Source organism: Piliocolobus tephrosceles, chromosome 4 (genome assembly GCF_002776525.5).
Source record: "Piliocolobus tephrosceles isolate RC106 chromosome 4, ASM277652v3, whole genome shotgun sequence".
NCBI classification, from domain to species: Eukaryota; Metazoa; Chordata; class Mammalia; order Primates; family Cercopithecidae; genus Piliocolobus; species Piliocolobus tephrosceles.
Window position 1 is genome coordinate 13,937,586 of NC_045437.1, and position 26,236 is coordinate 13,963,821.

The 26,236-nt window shown below is 41.9% G+C and overlaps 1 protein-coding gene across 2 annotated transcripts in view; it reads left to right on the forward strand.

Moving 5' to 3' along the window:
* Positions 1-26,236, forward strand: part of TRIO (trio Rho guanine nucleotide exchange factor) — a 365,512-nt gene that overhangs the window by 225,000 nt on the left and 114,276 nt on the right. For both annotated transcript variants that reach the window (XM_023218272.3, XM_023218273.2), the window contains 12 exons: positions 1,040-1,231; positions 1,702-1,851; positions 6,565-6,679; positions 10,416-10,531; positions 13,425-13,547; positions 19,471-19,665; positions 19,765-19,880; positions 20,676-20,742; positions 21,359-21,468; positions 22,304-22,373; positions 22,978-23,067; positions 26,032-26,124. In XM_023218272.3, the coding sequence (XP_023074040.2) occupies positions 1,040-1,231; positions 1,702-1,851; positions 6,565-6,679; positions 10,416-10,531; positions 13,425-13,547; positions 19,471-19,665; positions 19,765-19,880; positions 20,676-20,742; positions 21,359-21,468; positions 22,304-22,373; positions 22,978-23,067; positions 26,032-26,124 (1,437 nt within the window). The remainder of the gene's footprint in view (positions 1-1,039; positions 1,232-1,701; positions 1,852-6,564; positions 6,680-10,415; positions 10,532-13,424; positions 13,548-19,470; positions 19,666-19,764; positions 19,881-20,675; positions 20,743-21,358; positions 21,469-22,303; positions 22,374-22,977; positions 23,068-26,031; positions 26,125-26,236) is intronic.

A 26,236-nucleotide genomic window follows, 5' to 3' on the forward strand; every position in this document is an offset into this window, starting at 1 on the left:
AAAAAGAACATTTGATTACAGAAATGTTATCTCCCTTCCTCTGCTCACATGTTGTCAGCCAGAGAAGAAAGCTATAGAAGTTGCCACTAATTTATTCCCTAGTTTAATTTATTGCCAACTGCTTGATGCCATTGGACATGCATTAACACCTCTTCCTGAGGTGCAAACTCTGGGCATCTGGATACTGTGCCAAGGGATTTCTAGTAATTAAATTGCAAATAATAAATCACTGTGTCTGGGTAAAGGATTAGAATATATTGTGTATGTGTTTTATGGGATCATTTGTACTTTTTCAGGTGAAATGAAAGGTTTTGCTATTGTTTAAAAAAAATCTTGTATCCTCAGAGACCTGTGCTGTCTCTGACCGCCCCCTCCCTTGGCTCTACGGCCTCCCTGGAGAGAAGCTGACTTCTCAGCCCGTCCTGGCTCTTCTGTGAGGACCGATGAGCAAAGTCTTACTGCATTTGCCGTGCTCTTTGTATAGATTTATCAGATGGCGTGGACCTCCAGAGAACACAGTTGTTTCATTCTTAGCTTTTTATTTGTTTTTCCTTTCCTTTTTAAAATCAATAGTTCTTGAAAACTTTTCACTGGAGTCCAAAGTTTAAGTTGCAAGTGAAAATAAAAGGCGTTCACTCTGGCCACCTTTTCTCTACTTGTTCATTTGCTTCCAGCAGCTATTATGAGAAGGATCAATAGGAATGATAAACTTGGAACAGTTCAACTGCTTCTTTGGCTGTTAAGGGTCTTTCCTGCTATTTTTCAGACTAAGAACCCTACAACTGAGACCCATTCTGGGAGGTCCTGATGAATTTCATCCTTCATTTAGCTAAATTTAAACATAGACCTAGTTGTTCCTGGGCATAAAACCTTTTTTCCTAAACTGTCTGTTGTGCTTTTAGAAGTGTCCCAGTGAGTATTAACTGAAGGTATTTCCACAAAATCATGAAGAACAGAGTAACTGTAGCCATCCTGGTTGCTTTCTAGTCAGTGGGGACACTCTGACAAATAAGGCTTCCCTTTTCTTGTCTGTCTCTAGAAAACACATCAGAGTGCGCTGCAGGTGCAGCAGAAGGCGGAAGCCATGCTACAGGCCAACCACTACGACATGGACATGATCCGGGACTGTGCCGAGAACGTGGCGTCTCACTGGCAGCAGCTCATGCTCAAGATGGAAGATCGCCTCAAGCTCGTCAACGCCTCTGTCGCTTTCTACAAAACCTCAGAGCAGGTCGGAGAGATTCCCTCTCTTGAACTCTCCACTGATACTTTATTTGAGCTTAATTTATTGGGACAACTCAATCATTGTTGACATGTCAGTCATTATTGAACCAATCAGTTGCAAGTCAAGCAGGGAAAGGGCATTCTGGAGTTAAAATTAGTCCTGTATACCTTAGATGTCAAAGAACAATAAGCTAGAAAGTAGCTGAGAAGACACCTCTCTTCTTGTCGTTTAAACATACGACCTGAAACACATCAGAGAGAGACAGGATATTTGCTTTGGTTTTGTTCTTGCTCTGAAAGGTCTGCCTGCTTTTGACCCTGTAGTTGTTCTCCAGCCAGGTAGAGCCCATGGCTCCTTCTTTTGTGATCTTCCTGACAGCATCTTCATCCCCAGAGCCCGACTGAAAGGGCTTTCCAGAGATACCAGTCGGCAATGACAGATGCCAAGTCTGAGCCTCGAACTTTTCCTGCTTATAGGTCTGCAGCGTCCTCGAGAGCCTGGAACAGGAGTACAAGAGAGAAGAAGACTGGTGTGGCGGGGCGGATAAGCTGGGCCCAAACTCCGAGACAGACCACGTGACACCGATGATCAGCAAGCACCTGGAGCAGAAGGAGGCGTTCCTGAAGGTAGGGGCAGCGCTGCGGGCAGTGTACCCAGCAGAGGCTTCTTTCCTGAAGGTAGGGGCAGCGCTGCGGGCAGTGCACCCAGCAGAGGCTTCCTGCCTGCCAGGTGCACATGGCACAGTCATCGCTTCCTAAGGGAGCGTGCCCCACAGCTCTTGCCTGCTGTGGAATGTAACAAGGGCAGTATCTCATCAGTGAGAAGTCAGTTGAAGAAAGAAAACCTTAACATCTTTTTCATAGGCGATTGCCCTGTCTTTCTAGTTTTCGCAGGGAAATAGCTGAAAATCTGTGTGAATAAGGATTGGTTGGAAGTCACAATACCAAGTGATTCTGGAGACAGAGCGATTGATTGGTTGATTGATTTGGTGAAAAACAATACAAATATAGCTTAAAATAATCTTCCTTTGGCAACTCAGCCTCTTCATTCCCTTCAGAGGGAACGAAGATTGCATCTCAGAAGAGGTGTAAGCGTGACATGGAGGAGACACGGTGCAAACGCCACACGGCTTGGGGTGGCAGTCACTGATACCTACTCAGAAAATGCTTCTGACAAGAGAAGTGTGTCACATGCAGACCAGGCGGGGAGTTTTCTCTCTGAGAAGCTTTAAATGAGGAATTTTTCAAGACTGCTTGTTCTTTTTTTGGTTTTTAATTCAGGAAAAGGGTCTCACTCTGTCACCCAGGCTGGAGTGCAGTGGTGCGATCACGGCTCTCTGAAGCCTTGAACTTCCTGGGCTTAAGCCGTCCTCCCACTTCAGCCTCCCCAGTAGTTGGGTCTACAGTGCTCTGTCATATTTTTATGTATGTCACATTTAGTCATACATGGTCACAGATGTGCTTTGGAAGAGTTAAATTTTTCAAAGTAGTTGAAACGTTGAGCAACATTTGGTGCCGAATGTTCCATGTTGCATACTTGGGCTCTTACAGAAATTCTGAGGCTCTGCTTGTTATCACCACCCAGATTCATTAAAAGTAGGGGTGGTGGTCACTTTTCCTCCTTACCTCCTCATTGCTTCAGCGTTCTCACCTCTCTGACCACTTTCCTGTTACACTTAATACTTTTTGTGTTTTTTTCTGAAGTCCATCATCTGACGGACAGAGTTACTGTTCAGTCTGTGAGGATAAATTGTAACTCTTTGGAAATTGTATCTGGTAATTTGTGCTCCCACCACAGTGGTTTTCTTTTTAAGCAAGCTCCCGGGGTGAGGAAACCGTCACAGTTTCCACAGTCAGTCCTTATAACTATGTCAACACCTTTTTAAAGCCCCTACCCCCAACGTGTCCCTGCTGCTTGAGTTTACTAAATGCTGACCACTATTAGGATTTCGAGGTGGAATCATTAGAATTCTCCCCTCTTTGTCCAGGATCCATTTAGTATGAAAGAAAAATGAATACCACCTAGTTCACATCATTAAGATAGCTATTGAGGTAAAATTACAAAACAAAAATATAGGCAGTCCTCAAATTACGGTGGTTTGACTTGTGATTTTTTGACTTGTTGGTGCCAGTGCGCTGTGCCTTCAGTAGAACCTGCACGTGAAATGCTAAACAACCATTGATTTTCACTTTCAGTGCAGCATTCAATAAATGACATGAGATAGTCAACATGGGATTGTAAGATAGGTTTTGTTTTAGATGGTTTTGCCCAGCTGCAGGCCAGGGTAACTGTAGGCTTAAACCGAGCACATTTAAGGTAACTAGGCTAAGTTAAACTGGGATGTTAAGTAGATTAGGTGCAATCAGTTCATTTTTGACTTGCAGTATTTTTAACTTAACAATGGGTTTATCAGGGTAAGTCAAGGAGCATCTGTAATCACAAGCCTTTTTGGATTCCTTTGTTCAACTTGGATTTTGTGGTGTTTGTTTATAGGATATTTAAGTACCTTTTTATTGTGGAAATTTGAAGGTATATACACAAGTAGAGAGAATGGATTCTCCTATTTTACTCACCCATCTTCACTGATTACCAATATATGGGCCTATATCCACCTTCAGTGGATTATTTAAAATTCTAGATTTATCATTTTATTTGTGAATTTAAACAGTAAATTCTCCCTTTCAGAAATACAAATAAAATACCATTATCTTATCTTAAAAATTAATAGTAATTCTTTAATATTATCTGAAATCCAGCATTGTAAAAATTTTTTCTGATTGTTCTGTAAATGTCTTTTTTTTTTTTTTTTGAGACAGAGTCTTCCTTTGTCACCCAAGCTGGAGTGCACTGGTGTGATCATAGTTCACTACAGCTTAGGCTCCTGGGCTTAAGCGATCGTCCCAGCTCCGCGCCCAAGGAGCCCGACTACAGGCACTTGCCACCACACCTGGCTAATTTTTATATTTTTTTGTAGTGACGGGGTCTTCTTATGTTGCCCAGGCTAGTCTCAAACTCCTGGGCTCAAGTGATCCTCCCACCTTGGCCTCCCAAAGTATTGGTATTACAGGCATGAGCCCCCACACCTGGCCTACAAATGTCTTTTTATACATGGTTTTAATTGAGATTCAAACAGGGTCCACATATGGATTTGGTTGGGTATGTCTTTGGAATCACTTTTAATCTAAACAATACTCCCTCCTTTCGTTACTATTTATTAATTGAAGAAATAGGTTCCTCAGATTGTGGCATTTCCCCCATTCCAGATTGGTGATTACATCCTGTGGAGTCATTTAACGCCGTCCACAATTTCTAGATTTTTGTTAGGTTGTGAGCCTTGATCAGAGCTGGTTTGAAAGGTGGTGGGGGTGGAGTGGCAGGGTGGGGGTGAGAGAGAGTGAGAGAGCATGAGCGAGCTTGGAAAACTTTGCCAGTGGTGCTTGTGCTTCTATGGGGTTGCTCAGGAGACACGTCATGTCTAGTTCTCTGTCTCTGTGATTGGTAAGAAGATTGATCAGTGGTTCAGGAATGTTGAGTGCAATTCACCCGTCCGTACTTCCCTTCCGCCTTTCAGCTAATGGGGTTAGTACCCAGTGGTGGTAACTGGTTTTTAGGAATTGCAAAATGGTGGTACTCTAATTCTGTCATTTCCTTTGGCCTCGATTATCTGGAATTATTCCCTCTCAGCTATTTGGTTACTCTAAAATAGAGTTTGTCCAGAAAAGGCAGAGTAAATGCTTGCTTGATCCTTTTTATTTGCCATTTTCAGGATAATGAATTGTTGCTATAGTAACTTCTACCTATGACTTTTTTTTAGTATCATCATGGATTTAAATATATTTGGTGTGTTTCAAAGCAGTGTCTGTCATTTATCTTTTAACATGCCACTTGTCCTATCCATAGGAGCCCTTTCAAGGCAGGTTGCTTAGCTGTCCTTAGCCATCACCTTTGTAGTCTTCAGCATCTTCCTTGTTGTTTGGTTTTGACAGTGTATTGGTCCATTCTCATGCTGCTATGAAGAAATACCTGAGAATGGGTAATTTATAAAAGAAAGAGGTTTAGTTGACTCACAATTCCACAGGACAGGGGAGGCCTCAGAAAACTTACCATCACTGCAGAAGGGGAAGCAAACACGTCCTTCTTCACATGGTGCAGGAAGGAGAAGAATGAGAGAAGTACAGGGCGAAGCAGAGAAAAGTCCCTCACAAAACCATCACATCTTGTGAGAGCTCACTCGCTGCGCGAGAACAGCACGGGGGACCACCCCGTGATTCAGTCACCTCCCACGAGGTTTCTTCCCTAACGTGTAGATTACAATTCGGATTACAATTCAAGATGACATTTGGGTGGGAACACAGAGCCAGACCATATCAGACAACTTGAAATTTCACACGAATCAGTAGGAACTCATGATATGTTTTTCTCTTAATTGAAAAAAAGATAGCCTCACTCCATCTACTGGAAAGGTCTGGAAACAGTGACCAACCCAAAAGCCCTGATCATCCCGGATGACTAGACTGTGGGCTCTAAATACCGTTTACCACTAGAAGGAGATAGAGCTCCTTGAAGAAAAGATTAATTCCAGACCCAAGACAGGAAATGTGCAAGATGTTTCCAATTCAAATATAATTAAAGGGTTTTTTCCTTCTTTGATTTTATATTTGTATTCTTTTATATAAAACCCTTATTTTAAAATATATGATTGAAACTGGTTTGGTTTATCTGGCTGCATAAACATAAATACATATTGTCAGTTACCACAATGACATCACATAACAAAGCTTCAACCAGGGTTGGCAAACTGTGAACTGAGGGCTAAGTTGGGCTACCTCGACATAGTTTACCTGTCACCTGTGGCTACTTTCATTGGTTGTTGGTTTGAGTAGTTGTGACGGAGAAACCGACTGTATGACCACCCCCAAAACTGAAAGTGTTTACTGTCTACCCTATATAGAAATCCAGGCACAGCCCAGCGGGGTTCTGCAGCTCAAGGTCTCAGGCCGTGATTCAGGGGCAGGCCAGGTGTGCAAACCTCTCCAGGCTGGGCAGACACAGGGCTTCCCTTCCTCTGTGACCATAAAGCAGGGGCTGCCCTCTGTTTCCTGCCCCATGGGCCTCTCTATAGGGCAGAATGTAGCAGCAGGTGTCATCAGAGCGAGGGCTTCAGGAAAGAGAGATTTTTTTTTAATTGAATTAGGTTTTACCCTATGCATTTTCTAAATCAGAAAGTGGCCAGATAAATGTTGTAGGTAAAGACATACATTAGAGCCCAGTGATGTGTACTCCAAATACACGTTTGTAGAAGTCAAATTAGCAACACATTGCTCTCCATTGTTCTTTAGGCTTGCACCCTTGCTCGGAGGAATGCAGATGTCTTCCTGAAATACCTGCACAGGAACAGTGTGAACATGCCGGGAATGGTGACGCACATCAAAGCCCCTGAACAGCAAGTGAAAAGTGAGTAGAGCTGGGAATCCCCAGGGGCGGCCCAGTGCACGCCTGGCAAGAGACGGAAGGAGCCTGCACAATGTGTTCTGAGCTCTCAACCTCAGTTTCATTTTAAATGTCCGTTTCATGTTAATGAAGTCCTTACTAATGATCTTAGTTTAATAATGAAAGATTAAACAAATGTATAGGCTGATATTATATTGAATAGGTTGATAATTTATTGGATAAATTGAAGAATATAAACAGGGAGAAAATGCAAAATCAGAATGATATTTACTGCCATTGGCTATTTTGTCAAAGTAATTGAAAAATAAATAGGGGGAAAGGAAAAACCAGAGTTACCTATAAGCAAAGTATTTTTAAAGGCTCAAATTGAGAAAATACACCCCAATTTTATCACTATAAAGTATTATCAATTTTGTATACCTAAGGCACAGTTAATAAAAACAAATTGAAAAATAATAATATGTAGGTTATGTCATTTGAGTATAAAAACCTATGAAACCATGTTTGTGTGTGTGTCTGTGTGTGTGTGTGTATGTGTGTGTAAGTGCTTAGAAAAAGGTCTGGGAAAATGTATACTAAATTGTAATGGATTGATGTGGAAGGAAAATGGATAAAGAAACTAAGGCACAGAACAAGTAACTTTGACCAGGGCTACACAGCCTAAGTTGAGTTTTATAGGAAAAAAATTGTGATAATCAGTTAGCAAATGATTCATCTCACACTTTTCAAAACAATATGATAGACAAAAACTTTCTACATTACATTCTACTGTGTACTCGTCTGATTCATCTATTAGTTGTCACAAAATAATTTTGTTACACTACTATAATTCTGTAAGTTCTATCAGTAAAACATTTTTATTGATGGACTTTTTCTTCTGGAAAAATGTGCAACTCACAAAAGCAACCGTTTTTCTGCATGAGTAAGTCTTCTGGGCCAGCAAGTTGTTTGCATTGATAATTGGTTTACTTGGTTCATTTCCTATAAAAATAATGTCCTTTCATCCATCTCTCAATATTGCTTTTATTTGTTGGTTGTGTCCTGTCTTTTCTGATTGAAGATATTGTGGTCCTTTCTAGGTTGCACTAGTTTGACACATGTTTGTGTGTGAGAGGTAGACTATGGTTCATTTATTTCCTCATTAGATCTTCATTATGCCTTTGCTGTTGTATATCCTAATGTTGGATGCTGTGAAGAATTAAAATAGAAGTGTTCTATGTCCCTCAGAGCCTACTTGGGGGTGAAAGGTTTATTTATGCTCAAGTCAGTGCACTAAGTTCCTGTAAGAGTAATGGTGGCAGAAAAGACAGTATAACTCCAAGGCACTGGGCAAGGATGAATCTCAGACCATGTGGTCAGAGGACCCCCCCTGCCCACCCCACCCCACCCCCACCCCACCCCCCCACCAGGAGCTTGAGGAAGCACCATATCCAAGAGGGCACTTAGCACTGTTTGCTGCTCACTTGCCCAAAATTAGTACTGGCTCAGGCAGAGACTGTGGAAATGAGAGACTAGAAAAAATGCTTTGGCTCATGTTCATTTTCATGTGTGGTGTTTTCATGTAAGTGACAGCTTAATTTTTTTTAGCAGACTTCAGATTTCAAACTTTTAATTTATTTCACTAAACTAGTTTACCTCTTCAGTGGAGTAAAAATAACAGCATGACCACTGACTAGTCCCTGGGGGATAGTTGGCAGTGTCTAAAGGCATTTTTTATTGTCATCAAAAATGATGACACCATATTGTCACCTTAAGAATATGGTGGTATTTAGGGTGATAATGGTAGAGACGGAGAAAAGTCAGTAAATTTGGGGTTCATTTTGGAGGTAGTATTGAGAGAGTCTGTTGTTAGGCTGGATGTAAATGCTGCTCTTCTGTTCTTATTTATCACAAAGTGCAGCCTGCTAGGAACTCAGTATTTGTGGATAACTTCCTATATTAATGGTTTTCCAATATAATAAAGTTACCAGGAACCCTCTATTTGATTTGCAGTTTCACTCTTGGGGATTTATTTCTTAAGTTTTTTGTTTGTTTCATAAACTTCTAGAGCAAAACAGACTTGGTGTCAAAAATTCAAAAAGTGTACAAATGTATGTAAGTTACCTAATTCCTTAGCTACTGGTAACCACTGTCGAGACTTGTGTGCAAGCTGTCTGTGCATATAAATGTAAGTATGTAGAGAAATACAAACATATATATTTCAATCACCCATCCCACTTTTTAATTTGTGACAAAAATGAGACTATATTACCTTGCAACTTGCATCTTTCACTTAATAATATATCTTAGTCATCTTGCTGTGTCAGAATTTAAAGACCTGCTGTTCTTTTTAATACCCAGTGTAGCATTTCTGAAGTTGATTTGACCTGTCCCTCAATTGATGGGTCCTCCAAATCTGCTGCCCATTTTTCACTGTTCTAACCAGCGCTTCAGTGTTCAAACATCTTTGTCCAAACAGTTTTGAATACTTGTGTGAGCACTGTTCATCTGAAAGGTAAATTCCCAGTTCAGAGGGATGCATGCACATTTTCAGTGTCATTCCCTGGGGTCATCATACTCAGTTTTTCTTCTTCCGTAATAGACGATTGTGATTACCTGTTCCCTTACTCTTTCCAACACTGGATCTTATTCATCTGCCAGGAAAGCAGAGAAAGATGGTCTCATTGTTTGAGGTTAAATGTGTTCCTGTATATTTAGTGACTGTATTTTTTAAATTGTGAACTTCATATTTATAGGCTTTGCTCATTCTTCTTCTAAAGAATTGTTCATTATTTTTCTGTTGACTATTCTGTGTCATATGTTCCCAATTCTTAAAAAGTTTTTGTCTGTGCACCAGTTTTTGGTGGTTCTTGTTTGGTTATGACATTTTAAATGTTTGTGTAATGAGTTTTTTTTTTCCTTTGTAACTTCATGCTTCTCTGCTTCCCCACTTCATGTCCTTTCCTCTCCTAAGGGATTATGGTTTTGTGTTTCTTTTTATTTGACATGGAGCCTTGCCCTGTCACCTAGGCTGGAGTGCAATGATGCGATCGCGGCTCACTGCAACCTCTGCCTCCCAGGTTCAAGCGATTCTCCTGCCTCAGCCTCCCAAGTAGCTGGGACTACAGGCGCCCACCACCACACCCTGCTAATTTTTGTATTTTTAGTAGAGACAGTTTCACCATGTTGGCCAGGCTGGTCTTGAACTCCTGACCTCAAGTGATCCACCTGCCCACCTCAGCCTCCCAAAGTACTGGGATTACACGTGTGAGCCACTGTGCCTGGCCTGGTTTTTGTTTTTTTTTTTTTTTTTTTTAAATTCACCCTTGTTGATTATTACTCCACCACTTTGATACAACCTTTAATCTGTATAAACCTCCATATACACAAGGCTTTAACAGTCTTGAAAAAAATGCTGATTTTTTTTCAGCCATTGTCGAATTGCGTATTATCAACTTGTGCATTATGCTGAATGCATATTACAAAATACACATATCCCACGAATCCATCCAGCCGGAGGTATTACAGACTGACCTCAAATTTCCAGTGGTCTTTTTATCGTAAGATGCTCAATGGAGGCGAGAGGGAGAAGAGGTCTGGTCGACGTGCTCACTGAGACAGGAAAGCAGCGTGATTCTTTCTTTATCGTGCTGTCTTGGCATGGCATTTGCCTAAAAGTCTCAATAAAAATGAATGGAATTTTGCGGCTGTTTTAATTGATTGCAAGCACCAACATACATCATTTTCTTTTTTCTCTCAGATATCTTGAATGAGCTCTTCCAGCGGGAGAACAGGGTATTGCATTATTGGACCATGAGGAAAAGACGGCTGGACCAGTGTCAGCAGTACGTGGTCTTTGAGAGGAGTGCCAAGCAGGTCAGTGCACACCTGGTGCCCAGCCTCCCCGCAAACCCCCGTGCTTACACCAGCCTCCACAGAGAGGCCAAGCTTGACGTTTCCGCCCTCTTGAAAACCACTTTCTAATGATAAACAGTATTGCCTTCTAGTTATGTTTGTTATGAAAAGAAAACCCCACAGCCTGGTGAAAGCATGTCACTCAGTGATTTTTGACCCCCAACATGTGTGCTTTCCCCTGCTGTCTTTACGTCATCTCTAAGACAGCAAAGTACAAGTCATAATGATGAGGACTGTTTAAAAACTATTAGGGCATCTTGGTTTTGTACTGAGGTAAATACAATGGATTTTTTAATATTGATGTATTTATATTTTCAAGACAAAGTTTTTATTTTTCCAATTAATCAAGCTAAAATTAAGTTAAAAATGTGACAGAATTTCTTTCCTTTTTTCTTTTTCTTTTTTTTTTTTTCTTTTTGAGACAGAGTTTTGGCTCTTGTCGCCCAGGCTGGAGTGCGGTGGCATGGTCTCAGCTCAGTGCAACCTCCGTCTCCCAGGTTCAAGCGATTCTCCTGCCTCAGCCTCCCAAGTAGCTGTGATTACAGGCACCTGCCACCACGCCTGGGTAATTTTTGTATTTTTAGTGGAGATGAGGTTTCACCATGTTGGCCAGGCTGGTCTCAAACTCCTGACCTCAGGTGATCTGCCCGCCTCGGCCTCCTGAAGTGCTGGGATTACAGGCGTGAGCCACCACACCTGGCCCAGAATTTCTAATAATTTAGTATAGTCAAAAAATGTTGATGTATCAAGGGGGCACATTTGGAGCATCCCCTTCTTAGGTAATTTTAGGATGAAGTGCTTCTGCCTGTATCATCAGTCATGGAAGATCATTTTATTGTAAAATCTGACCCCATCTTAAGATTTAAGATGCCTGTCACTTCTGTTTTTCCTTAATGGTAGCTTAAGAATCTGTAAACTTTCATCCAGAATTTGGGGGTCTGGAGGGAAGCACAGGAGAGAAGGTGATTCCCCCAGCGCCTGTGTATGGCCTGGCCCCAGTCTGGGTGCCTTAAAGTCACCTGGGGCGATTCTGTGATGTCAGTTGGTGTTGACCCACATTCTGACCACGATGTGGACCCATCTTCTGAATCCAGCTTGCAACCTAATATGCAGGTGATCCAGAGCAGGCATTGGATACATGCTTTTTAGCTGAAGAAAAATTAACTTTCTTAGCAGAGGTTTCAGACTTAAGGAACAGCTTTTGTTCCATTTAGGAATATGTAAGTCTCGAAGGATGCAGCCCATGCTCAGAACGGCTCAGTTCCCAGAGTTGGACGAACTGGGTTCCTAGGCCAGGGATCTGACGCCCTGCCCTGCCTTGGCCCTTCTCTCCTCCCAGCGACATTCCAGGTGTAGTCAGCAGGTTCCTGACAGTCAGGTGCACGCAGTCGCGTTTGGTAAATTATACTCTCTTAACATTTTATTAGACAGTTTAACCATATTTAAGATCATTGGAGGCCTGGTTGGACTTCTAATTAGAGATGGTTTCAGGTTCTTTTCTCACATAACTATATTATCTCTCCATTGAAAGACAAGGAATCCCTCAGCTGCAGAGAAGCAAAATTGTTGATAATTCTGTTGTCAGAGAAAGATAATGGAATGTATTGTTGCATTTTCCTGAAGTCCACTTATTCACCAAAAATAAAATCCTGAAGTGTGTGCTGTTGCAGGTGGTTGCCTCGTCTGCCTTCCGGCCGTTCCGCTTCTGTTCACGGTCACAGTGTGCAGCGGACACCCAGTGCTTCCGCAGACCGGCCTCCGGGGCTCTCGCTGATCTTGCCGTGGCGCAGGCCCCTCCCGCCTGCTGGCTGCCCGCCCCGGGCCTTGCTGCTCTCCTTCCTATGTCCCAGTCTGGCCACTGCCTTTCTTGGCGCTCGTTTGTGACTTGTTCGTGTCTTTCTTTCCTCTTCTTTCTGTGTGCTGTCTCCCAGCCCAGGCCTCCGTTTCTGGTCTCCGGATTCATAAATCCCACCTCCTTGACGTCACTCCGCAGTGACTTTACCAGAAGCAGAACTGCAGTTGCGGTTCCCTGTCCCCATGTCCCTCTCATCTTGCTTGTTGTTAGAAACCACTAGGTGTGGTGTTCTCGCTTCCCTCTTCCCTGCGCCCTGCCTCCTCCTCCTCTCCTGGCTCCTGCACCAGGTCCAGGAGGCGTAGACCTCTGGGCTTCTCAGCCCCGTCCCACTTCCCACTGCTGCCCTGGCCTTGTCCCCTTGCCTATCTGCTCCAGGGCGCTCCCCAGGACAGCTGCTTCCCCTCTCTCTCCACTCTAGTCCCTTCCTGAAAAAGGCTCATAGTAGTGGTTTCTTTCATTGTGCTTTTACTGTGCCTTTAGGTTTGTGGTTACAAGAAACTCAAACTTTTGTGTGTGTGGGAGTGTAAATTAGTTCACTGTGGAAGACAGTATGGCGATTCCTCAGGGATCTAGAACCAGAAATACCATTTGACCCAGCAATCCCATTTCTGGGTGTATACCCAAAGAATTATAAATCATTCTACTGTGAAGACTCATGCACATGTATGTTTATTGCAACACTATTCACAATACCAAAGACTTGGAACCAACCCAAATGCCCATCAACAATAGACGGGATAAAGAAAATGTGGCCCATATACCCTATGGAATTCTAAGAAACTCAAACTTTTTATTGTTGCCACATAAGCGACACCATTATAACCATCTAGAATGTGCTTTTTAAAAATTTTGTAATTGTGATCAGACTTCAGAGAGGGAATGCTGCTCGATGCTGCCAGCCTTGGTTTGCGATTTGACCTTTCAACGAGGTGCTGCGGCCTTTGGGCTTCTCTCGGGAATGTTTAGCCCTCTGACTCCATTCATTCCTTTCCATTCCAGGCTTTGGAATGGATCCATGACAATGGCGAGTTCTACCTTTCCACACACACGTCCACGGGCTCCAGTATACAGCACACCCAGGAGCTCCTGAAAGAGCACGAGGAGTTCCAGATCACTGCAAAGGTGGGTTCAGAGTAGACTTGTGTAGTAGCCTCTAAGTCGAAAGCGAGCCTTTCTCAAAAATATCATAAAGAAGTACCTCATGAGATTGGAGAAAAGGGATGACCCAGTGGGCTGTTCCACATTGACTGGGGGATGCTTCCTCCTGCCGTTCACATGTGTCCCTCTGTGTCCTCCACCTCCTCCCTTCATCTGTGCCCTTTGTCCCTCTGATGTCTGTGAATTCTGTCGTCTGTCTCCTTTTATTCCTTGTTTTTCTCATTATTCCTTCTACACTTTCCCCCTCCTGTTTTCTTCTCTAAGGTGTTTTCCGAGGACTTGCTATTTTTGTGAAACACTATTTGGTGTCCCCAAGTTGACCTTTATGTATTCCCGGGGTGTTTTCTTTCCTACACCTGGGGGTGTTTCACCATCTTTAGATGGTGAAAACTGTTACAGTCACGTTGCTCACGCTCGGTCCAGCTTGAAGTTGTCTCTGGTTTACGGTTGGCAGAGTCTGTGTCATCGCCTCTGTTAGTGCTTGTTCAGAGGTGTCTAAAACTTGAGGCATTTTCATTTTTCTCCTGAAAATAAAAATAAAATTATGAAATCGAATTATCTTTATGGCATATATGTGAGTAAATACGGCTTTTTGAGGAAAAATACAAGAATCCGCATACTGACCTGAACGTTGTCCCAGTTAAGGCTTCTACCTGCAGAGGCTGAGTCCTTCCAAGAGCTCACAACAGTTTTGAGACTCTTTTGGAGTCACCATTGCAACCTGTGGGGTTTTTGTTTTTTAAAGTCTAAGTATACGTCCTTTGTAGTATTTTCTGAAGTGCCTCTATTGTTGATGACAGATTCGAGTTTTTGGGAAAAGCTGCCAATTATTTCAAATGTATAAGAGTGGGAAATAAATGATAAGCAGGATATTTTTGGTTAAAAAGAAGTGTTTCTATAAAGTAGCAAAATTGGTTATCTCCTGTAGCCCCTGCCCTGGCTTTGAAAACATAACAGGAATTTTTCAGTCATGTAGAGACAGGATGGCTACTTTGGATTGTTTGTTTGTCCATGTTTGTGTTTTCTGTTACTATTGCTGACTCCTCCGCCTCTTCTTTGCCACCCTCTGCTCCTGGTCCCCAAAGCTCTCCTTTCCCTTGGCCCTGAGGTGCTGGGCTCTCAACTTTTCCACGGCTCCTATCCTGGAGGCTCACACAGGCAAGCAGGGCTGCAGAGAGACCAGGCATGGGGGGCGCAGCAGGAAGACCCAGCCCAGGGTTGGGGTGTGGTGAGCACTAGGGGAGGGCAGGGGGCAGGACCATGGGACAGTAACTGCCCCCAGAGGCACAGTGAGCCCTGAGGAGGGCCGACCCACCCTCCCCTGCGGGTAAGGATTGTGGCTTTTCCCCCTCCACATACACACCTGGCTGGACGGTTTTCACTTTTTGTTAATATTTAGATATTAAATAATAGTTATGCACATTATATGATCTGTATTTAGGGGTGTACGTGTGTGTGTTAGTCATGGAATCTTACTCTATTACCCAGGCTGGAATGCGGTGGCACCATAATGGCTCAGTGTATCCTCAAACTTCTGAGCTCAGGGGAGGCTGAGGTGGGAGGATCGCTTGAGGCCAGGAGTTTGAGACCAGCTTGGGCACGATGACAAGATGCTGTCTCCACAAAAAGAATTTTTTTAAATTAGTTGGGCGTGGTGGTGTGTGTGCCTGAAGTCCCAAGCTATGTTTGCTTATTTGAATATCATTTGATTATAAAGGTATTAAGAAAATGCCTGACATCACATACCACACTCAAAGCTAGATTTCAGATTTGCTGTCTTTCACCGCTGCTCCACTCTGCAGGCCATTGTGTACGGCAGACGGTCTGCTCACGGCCCAGCTCCGGGGGCCGTGCGTGGGGGATGTGATGTGCACGTGACTGTCTGGAATTGAGTAACATGGTGGCCTGTTCCACTCATAAAGTGTATATGAAAGAATTTTTCCATTCCTGAATATTCCTTTTCCTCAGGTTTGGTGTGTGGTTATTGAAAGATTGAGCAAGGATAGGCTTATTTTTTATTCTTGTATTTTATCAGAAATATCTAAAGTTGTGAGTGATATATGACCTTTCTGATCCCCACATATGTAGAACTGTTTCTTTTGTTGGGTTTATTGAATTGGTTATACTAGGAGGAACTGGTAGATTTTGAAAAGAACACCGCTCACCTTTCCTTTTCTTAGCAATCTTTTTCTTTGGTTTCTGACTGCCTTTCTCTTAATCAGAAAACACCTGCTTTGGTGTTTGGAGATGTCCTTTGATTTTTCATCATGAGCTGAGGCTCCCTCACTTGCCTTCTGTCACCCGATCTTAGAATCTTCTAAGAAACCATTTTGCTTTTACCGTATAGAGAATTCCTAGCTCTGAAAGGAAAGTCTTTCAGCACACTTGTTACGATGTTATAACATTTTTAGTGTTGATGGAAATGAACCTGGAGGGCTAAACAAGAGTCTCCCATCACTGGCTCACCGAGACTCGACTCAGTCCCTTCCCAACTGTCAGTGCAGTCATTTCTCCACGGGTCTTGCAGGCACCACTTGCATCCAGATTGTGGGTGTTTATTTAAGAGAGATTTCTGTCCTCACTCCAAACCTAGTGACGTAGGCTCTCTTGGAGTGAGGCCTGAGGATGAGCATTTGAACAGCTCACCACGTGATTTTTGCACACACTGAGGTCCGGAAACCATTGCCTTACTGAACTGGTGAGGATGTCACAGCCTTTCTCCCATAGGGCTTCCTGTGGTCCTAATCACCAGCATCCCCAATGCCAGTTGCCTTACTTTGTTAGAAAGTGTCTAACACCATTGAATTTCTGTCTAACAACATGATGAGCAAAGCTCTCTTGAACTTGTGGACTTAAGACTTCAGTTTGCTTTTATTTTCCTCCAGTTCCTCAATTATGCCTACAGATGAGGTTGTTCAGTTAAAATGTTTATGTGCTTTTTAAGCACTGTAACAATCTCTAGAGATAACAAATGGAATAAGAATGAACATCCTTATAATATCTCACTTTAAAAGATGTAAGAATTTTTTTTGATGATGTTTTCCAAGATAAATGGCTTTGGAAAAAAATTAGGTTGAATTTATCTCTTACCTTAGTACCGAGATAAATACCAGAATAAGATTTAAATATCAGCACTCGTACCTAATAGCACCAGAAGAAATAACAGGATTTTTTTCTATCCTCGTATGGAGAAATTTGTCTAAATGACCCAAGGTCCAAACCCATGAAAGAAAAGGTTAATAAATTCACCTACACAAAAAAATGTAAAACTTTCCACAGGGCAGTCCACCGTAAGGAACATCTAAAGATAAAAATCAAATAGAGAAGATACATAGGCAGCTCATATCACAAAGGACTGATTTCCCAGTAGGAAAGAACTTTTACAAATCAATAAGGGAAAAAAAAAGACCAAGAAAATGGACAAAAGATACTAAACATGTCATAGGAAGGGAATAAATGGCTTTCACCATGAAATCATCAACTTTACTTAATATCAGAAAAGCGTACATCAAAACCACACTGAGTTCATTTCACCCAGTGGATTAGCAGAGATCAAAAAGGTGGACCCCATGCTACGTGGACGAGGCTCCACTGTTGGGGGAATGGAGCAGGGCAGCCCCTCAAAGAGGCCTCTGGCGGCATCTTCCTGCCCGCTCGCACTGCACTTGCTGTCTGCCCCAGCAGTTCCAGGTCTCACAATGTGTGTTACGGCAGCAGCACTCAGGCACGTGTCTAACCACCGGTCACGCAACTGTTTGATTTCTTGCATTGTTGCCGTGGTAGACGGAATTTGGAAACAACACGGAGACCTATTGGCGAAGAGACGTTAACTTAGGTCCATCCATACAGTTCACATCCATATAGTGAAATATTACCCAGCTCTTAACACAGGCGAGGACTTTAGTTCTGATCAGGAAGGACAACTAGGATTTGTTCAGTAGAAAATACTAGTACAGAGCACTGTTTGTTGTATGCAAGAATATGTGTAAAAAATGAGAGAGAAAAATACTTATGTACATTTGTTCACTTGTACATGCACGTAAAATGTCTCTGAAGTGATAGCAAGAAGCTGGTAATTGGAACTAGTGACAGTGGAAGGTGGAGTGGGAAGAGTTTTACTTTCTTTTTTAACTTTGAAATTTTGAATCCTGTTAATGTATTTTAAAAATACCAATGCAAGTAAAAATATACTGAGATATTTTTAAAGTTCATAGGTTAGCAGATTTACAGTACTTAGTTTTTGTCACACCATTGAGTTGCTCAACAATTCTTGTTTGATTTTGGCAAGCTGCATTATCTTTTTATCTTCACTTCTGTGTCCCCATCACTGAAAACACTCAATAGCTTTCTTCACCCCTTAAAGATAGACCTACAGGTGGTTTACAGTGTCCTCCACAGGTGGCCCTTGTGGCAACGTAAGGGATGTTAGTAAGCGAAACAAGCAAACATTTCTGGGCTGTGAAGGTGACATTCTCACAGGAGAAAGACAGACAGTGATTGTAAAAATCACTTGCACCCCCTGTCAGAAGGCCATGCATGTATGAGAGGCAGCAGAGCAGAAGAATAGGCAGGGAGGCCAGCTGTAGTTTAAGGGGGTCCAGGGAAGGCCCGCTGAAAGAGTGGCATTTATTTGAGTAGAGACATGAAGGAGCCGTAGGGATATCTGGGGAAGTGGCTGTCCAGGCAGAAGCACCAGTGCAGAGGCCCCAAGGAGGGTACAGGCCTGGAAGGGTGAGTTGGTGAGTTGGTGAGCCACAGCTGGGGAATGGGGATGCTGTTGGGTGGCTGGGGGCTGGCTGGGGTGTTGGGGTTATTTGTATAGAGTCTGGAGGATCTTGACGGCTGACTTCACAGGTTACCCAGTGACTTATGGCTTAGAACTTTGATTTTACAAGCTAAGATCATTTATCTGGGTTTTGAACTCTAACCTTCTTTCTTTTGGGGATTTTTAAAGTCAGTTTCCTGAATATGTGTTAAAAAGATTTTCTAGTTAAAGCTTAACGGAGAATAGCAGGTTCCATAGAAGAAGAGTAGCTCACTTATTTGAACACACTATGACAAAGGAAGCTTAATAGTAATAACCATCGAAATGAATGTGAGGAGAGAGATCTGTCTGAGCAGTTGAGTGAGGTTGCCAAATGGTATCTATAACTTGGTTTATGGTTGTCTGTGTATCTCTGTGAAAAATAATAAATTATGCTTAACTTAATGAAAGATCTTTTCTGTGTACATATAAAACAGAGTAAGTTTAGAGGGAGCTCTCAAACAGGGAAACAAAATTTACAGTACCTCTATATAGATAATTTCCTGACTAGTGAATTTTCCTCCACATTTTCTAAGAGTTAAAAAAGCAATCATGATACAGAGGAGCTTCATGAGGAATTTTGTTGAGTGCCTGCTCTGGGGACAGCCTTGGCCACACATGCTCCAGGAAAACCACAGAGTTGAATGGCTGCTTGCCCCGAAAGAGCCGTGGGTCCAGTTGGGCACAAGGAGTAAACGTGCACAGAGCGAGGAGTGTCTTTGCTCAGCAGCTTTGAGGAGAGTAGCAGCGTGGTGAAGACTGCGTTCTTCACATACATTCCTTCACACATTCATTCTACGTGTTTTTACTGAGCACCTCCTAGATGAAGACATTGCTGACAAAATAGTCTAAGTTTCTTCTTTGAGGTCATAAAAATGCCATTCATTGTGGAAGTGCTGAGGAAAGATAGCTGGTCAAGAATCCGGGAGATGGAGTGGGTGGATTTGGGGCTTTGGTCTCAGTCTCTACCCCCAGGCAGTTTTCCTGTTCAGAGCTGGGAGTTGGAGGCAAGTCGCGCTATGTGTCAGGTTTCTGGCAGTGGAGTTCGTGTGCCTCACAATACTTTCCCGTTGGTTTTTGCAGCAAACCAAAGAGAGGGTGAAGCTCTTGCTACAGCTGGCAGATGGCTTTTGTGAAAAAGGGCACGCCCATGCGGCAGAGATAAAAAAATGTGTCACTGCGGTGGATAAGCGGTACAGAGACTTCTCCCTGCGGATGGAGAAGTACAGGACCTCTTTGGAAAAAGCCCTGGGGATTTCTTCGGATTCCAACAAATCGGTAAATGGCCTTGTGCAACCTGAGCAAATCATGGTCTTCTTCCTAACGCCCTCTTTGCTGATTTAATTAACTGAGTTCATTGGCTCTCTTATTCCACAGAGTAAAAGTCTCCAGCTAGATATCATTCCAGCCAGTATCCCTGGCTCAGAGGTGAAACTTCGAGATGCTGCTCATGAACTTAATGAAGAGAAGCGGAAATCTGCCCGCAGGAAAGAGTAAGCCAGGCTTTCAGAATCTACCAGGATTCATTGAAGAAGTGAAGAGAATGTCGTTTGGACAGACGTGCTTCTCTGTGTGCATTGAAGTCACATGGCACCCAGGCTTTCTGCTCTGAGTGGACTTAGTTGTGTCAGCACAGACTTCACTGGGTTCGCTGTCCCCTTATCACCTGGTTCAGAAACAGCATCTAGTTTGTAATCCCCGTGCCTGTGTTTCATGTGGAGTTGACAAATTGTCATTAATAGATAGTGATACTAAGGAGAGGAAATTAATAGGTTTTATCACCCCTAAAACAAATGTAGGTGTTTAAAAGCTGCCAGTTAGTAAACCCTATATAAATAAATAAGAGTGCTCTAACCCAGTGGTTCTTAATTGGCAGTTTCATCCCCCAGGGACACTTGGCAATGTGAGGGGACACTTTGGTTGTCACAGTGGGGAGGGGCAGGGAGTGCTGTTGGCCTCTCGTGGGAAGCTGCTGAGCACTCTCCAGTGCAGAGGACAGCCCCACAGCAGAGTTACCTGGCCCCAGATGTCCACAGTGCCAGGTAGAGAAACCCTGATCTATCAGTACCTCAAGAAAATGTTTGCAGAAATCTTGTTTTCCCCTTTGAATTAGCGGCTGGATACTGTTGTTCTATTTGTGATTTACCTCTCCCAAATGATCACTCTAAGACTAATACTTTTAGACTTAAGTTATTTCATAAATCTCTGTTATTTCATAAATCCATAAAAGTAGATAGTGAAGTAAACTGCACCCTAACTGGGCTCCTCATTGTCTCCCTCTCTTTAAGGTTCATAATGGCTGAGCTCATTCAAACTGAAAAGGCTTATGTAAGAGACCTCCGGGAATGTATGGATGTAAGTAAGTTTTTTTTTGTTTTTTGTGTTTTTTTTGCTTGTTTATTTAGGTTGAGCATAAGCTTGCTATTTTATTCTTACCTGTTGGTAGTCATTAGAATAATCACAATTTTTTTGGTCATTTTTTTAAATTTAAAGTATGCTTAAGCAGCCAGTTTCATGTTTCTGCACTTCTGTAGTGTTCTAGGTTTGTTTTTCACTCATTACAGAGATGATACAGCATTAATCCTCCCATTCTGTTTATCACATGATGGCCTGGCTGACAGTCTCTTTGTATAGAATTTTACAGCAGCTTCAGAGAAATGTGCCTACTAGTTATGACTGGCAACTAATACTCAGTGGTATCAGGAATATTGGTTGTACTTGTGGAGTAGGTTAATTCCAAAATTTGAAGCTGGGAATAATTTTAGAGTTGAAAAGTATAGGAACTCTTTTCAAGTATTAACAGCAACTGAGGCCTTTTTTAGAAGGGTTTTTTATGTTTTGTAAAAGGGTCCAGTCCTCAGTTATACTTTCATTTGCACATTAACTCTGCGTATTTACAGATGTCAGAAACAACTGTTTCTTGAAAATGTGGTGTTTATTTTTGTCTAACCCCTGTTTCCCTCTCGGCCAGACCTACCTGTGGGAAATGACCAGTGGTGTGGAAGAGATTCCACCTGGCATCGTAAACAAAGAACTCATCATCTTCGGAAACATGCAGGAAATCTACGAATTTCATAATAAGTGAGTGGCTTTTCCTTTGGGAGCAGTTACGTTTGAAATCCACATGCTATGCTGAAGTTTCGTCACAAGGAATGAAACGTTCCCGTTGAATTAGGCAGATGTCAGTGATTTTGTTGTCATTCAAATGAAGCCTATCAGTCTTTCTCCAAAAAGACTGACATTCTAGAAACTCTTTTAATACAGACTCAACTTTGTTTGTACTTATCTTCTACAGAAATAAGTCAGGAAAACTATGAAAATATTTTTATAGGAAGCTTAATTTCTCTGAAGCTGAGCCGTCAGGTGCCCTGTGAGTTCCTTCTGAGGGTTGAGAGACAGTGGAGCCCCCTTGGGACTGCTGGCCTATGATGTTTGGTCTCTTATAGTAAGAGATAGGAACTGAAGAAGCAACAGAAGTGTATTCTGACCAAAATAAAATGCACTTTCCATTGGCCACAGGAGGTACCTGATGCTCTTTTAATATTTTTGAAGCAGCAGCGGCAGAAGCTCCTTTAGGTGGCCTGTGGTGAGATGATGCAGGGGTCAGCAAGAGCGCAGTCCCCTCACTCCCCAGCAGAAGGCAGAAAAGACCAAATGGGTTTTCAGCCAAATATTTACATCTCTAAAGTTATATCCTCAGTGAACACACTAGCACTTTCCCAGAAATATATTTGTTAGAAAGTGTTTGAAGGCTAAACTGGCTAGCTGTTTGAAAGTCACAATAACTTACCCTAGTTAAGAGCTACATGTTTTGTTAATTCTTTAGGGGGCACAGATTTCTCAATTTCTGGCATATCTCACTAGTAAAATGTCTTAAAACACCTTCATAATATGATACCATTTTTATTCTTTGCAGCATATTCCTAAAGGAGCTGGAAAAATATGAACAGTTGCCAGAGGATGTTGGACATTGTTTTGTTACTTGGGTAATGAAACCTCAACCATTTGTTCTCTCCCAGCTATTAGGTGACATTGAGAGAAGTTCGGAGGGATGGTCTTCATTTCCTTTAAGTCACCATCTTCTGCTTATATTCATGCTTGCAGAGAAATAGACTTTACCTCAAAGAATTGCATCCTTTAACTAATTGTTTTTGTGGAGTGAGTTTTTTTATTGGCCCTGGCGATAAATGGTTTGAAATAGAATATTTAGTATGCCAGGCCTCCACTTGACCCTGGGGATTTGCTGATAGGTGAGTTCCCAGTCCTTCCCGGGGATCGTCCAGTCTAGAGGGGAAGCAGACAGGTGAACATGTAGTCATGCTGTCCAAAGCCCACAGCCAGGTCTGCATGTGCCGCTGTGGAAAGAGGACAGGTGCTCAGCCCGACGTTCTGGGGTTGGGGAGGCTGCTGCAGCTGCATGCTCTCAGAACAATGTGGTTCTTATTTCAGTAGCTTTCTTTTTAAAATAGGGTCTCTTCAACTTGAGGCTTAAATTTCCATTATCCATACAGCTTCTTTTCTATATGAAAGTTTATCATGCGTTGATTTGTTATGGTTTAAATGAGATCTTTTTTTTTTTTTGGCTTATAGGCTGACAAGTTTCAGATGTATGTCACATATTGCAAAAATAAGCCTGATTCTACTCAGCTGATACTGGAACATGCAGGGTCCTATTTTGACGTAAGTAATAGATTCCTAAAGAGACTGTAATTTTCCAAGTTGTGTACATAAAATGCAGCGTTACTCAATAACTTTCACCTAATTGATAGTACAATATTTTCATTTTTATCTCTCGTTTATATTGGGCTATTCTTCTATTGTCTTCTGTTTTTTAAAGATCCTACACAAATACTGGAAGCCTTATATCTGTAAGAAACTTAGATTGTAATATATACATGTATGTTTGTGTGTGTGTGTGTATGTTATTATTTATACTCAATCGTTTATAATGTCATTACTATTTATATTCAATACATTTTTTCACATGTAATATTGTACACAGAAGGCATAAACTATTAAGCTTCTTTTCCCCCTCAGTAAAACAAAAACAAATGTGGATCTTTTTCTTTTTCCTATTTTAATTTCATGATGTTATGAATTTTCAAAATCAACCTACCAGTAAAGTTTTACAAATAGTGCCATAACAACTAGGATAATTAGAAGGTTAACTAATTGTGTTCTCATTGGAGTAAACGTAGATACAGGCCATCTGTGTTTTGAAAGCTATTCAGCGGATTATTCAGCACAAAAGGGATGGAGCTTTAGAACGTGATACACAGAGTGCTTTCTGGGTTTCCAGAACTTGGTCAAATATGTGCCAGTACATTTTGATTGAAGGATAAGGTGCTATTGAATAGTGTGCATAGTTTGGTTGCATAAGGTTATGAGGATGTTGAACTTGTTTTCTGTCTTTACACTTGTGTATGTAAAGATGGGATCATCAGCTCTTATCTGAAAGTCTGGGGACGTAGAATAAACTTTTCAGTTTCTGTCTTTGAAATGAAGCCCTACCTGTAGATGACCCTATTTTAATTGTCATTCTCTTGACCGTTACATTACACATTACACATCACTGCCTTTTTAAATAGGAAGGCTTCTCCCAGGCCAAAGTGGCCTTTTCTTTTTAATATTTCACATGATTCTAGGTCTTTGCCATCAGACAAAATTCAGTACCTGTATATGGAGTTAGAAGTATTTTAGTATTAAGTATTTCACTTAAACAATGAGAGCACATAGCACATTTAATGTTTGGAATCAAAGCCATTTTAGAAACCCTTATGCCCCAGCAAAAGAAACTATCATCAGAGTGAACAGGCAACCTGCAGAATGGGAGAAAAGTTTTGCAGTCTAGCCATCTGACAAAGGGCTAATATCCAGAATCTATGATTAACTTAAACAAATTTACAAGAAAAAAAAAAGTAAGCAAAGGATATGAACAGACACTTCTCAAAAGAAGACATTTATGCAGCCAACAAACGTATGAAAAACTCATCATCAATAGTCATTAGAGAAATGCAAATCAACCACAATGAGATACCATCTCCCACACCAGTTAGAATGGCGATCATTAAAAAGTCAGGAAACAACAGATGCTGGTGAGACTGTGGAGAAATAGGAACACTTTTACACTGTTGGTGGGAATGTAAACTAGTTCCACTATTGTGGAAGACAGTGTGGCGATTCCTCAAGGATCTAGAACCAGAAATGCCACTTGATAAAACAGCAATCCCATTACTGGATATATACCCAAAGGATTATAAATCATTTTATTATAAAAACACATGCTCACGCATGTTTATTGCAGCACTGTTCACAATAGCAAAGACTTGGAACAACCCCAAATGCCCATCAGTGATAGATTGGATAAAGAAAATGTGGCACATATACACCATGGAATACTATGCAGCCATAAAATAAGGATGGGTTCAGGCCAGGTGCAGTGGCTCATGCCTGTAATCCCAGCACTTTGGGAGGCCAAGATGGGTGGATCACGAGGTCAGATCGAGACCATCCTGGCTATTATGGTGAAACCCCATCTCTACTGAAAATACAAAAAAATTAGCCAGGCCGTGGTGGCGGGCACCTGTAGTTCCAGCTGCTGGGGAGGCTGAGGCAGGAGAATGGCGTGAACCTGGGAGGCAGAGCTTGCCGTGAGTGGAGATCACACCACCGCACTCCAGCCTGGGCAACAGAACAAGACTCCGTCTCAAAAAACAAAAAGGATAGGTTCATTTCCTTTCCAGGGAAATGGATGAAGCTGGAAACCATCATTCTCAGCAAACTAACTCAAGAACAGAAAACCAAACACTGCGTGTTCTCACTTATAAGTGGGAGTTGAATAATAAGAGCACATGGACACAGGGAGGGGAGCATCACACACCGGGGCCTGTCGGGGGGTGGGGATCTAGGAGAGGGATAGCATTAGGAGAAATACCTAATGTACATGACAGATTGATGGGTGCAGCAAACCACCATGCCATGTGTGTACCTATGTAAGAAACCTGTACGTTCTCCACATGCACCCCAGAACTTGAAACCCTTATGCCCTAAAACATGTCTTCAAGAATAAGAGAAATCATGCCTAAGAGATTTCACAAGTTACATGCTGTCAGTATTCATAGTATGTTGGTTTATTTTTTTGGAGGCTTTCTGCTCCAGCTTCCTCTATTCTCCAGACTATCTGATAACCTTTGATTATACTCCTTACCAGTAACAAGCGGTGTTGAACATCTATATGGTGCTCATCTAACTCTAAGGTCTGTCCTAGGTGCTAGCATTAAGTGATTAGCACAGACACAGCTTGTCTTCACAGCAAGGAATACAACCAGCCAGCAGGTCGTTGCCTGTAAAGGACATAATTAAAAAATGCAAAGTGCAAATCATGGCATTAAATGTGCACTGAACAGTAATGTAGATCCTCCTGCTCCAAAGTACCCCTTGCTCTCCAGAAGTAACATTTTAGAAGCAAAGAAGTCTGTGTTAATAATTTAAAAACCTCTTAGGAGAAGAAAACTCTATTATTTCAGCATGATTAAAAAGTTGTCAGGTACAGTATTGGGAAAAATAACGTGTCGTATAGCCATGGTTTAATAGTGTAGCCCTGTGATTAAGGCTTGTTTCTCGTTTGGTTTTGTTTTAATACAGGAGATACAGCAGCGACATGGATTAGCCAATTCCATTTCTTCCTACCTTATTAAACCTGTTCAGCGAATAACAAAGTATCAACTCCTTTTAAAAGTATGTATAATGGGTCTTCAGCCTGTGAAATTTTATGAATTATGTATTATTATTTTGACATTTACATAATTACCCTGAATTTTTTGAAACACCTAGTCATTTAATTTTACTT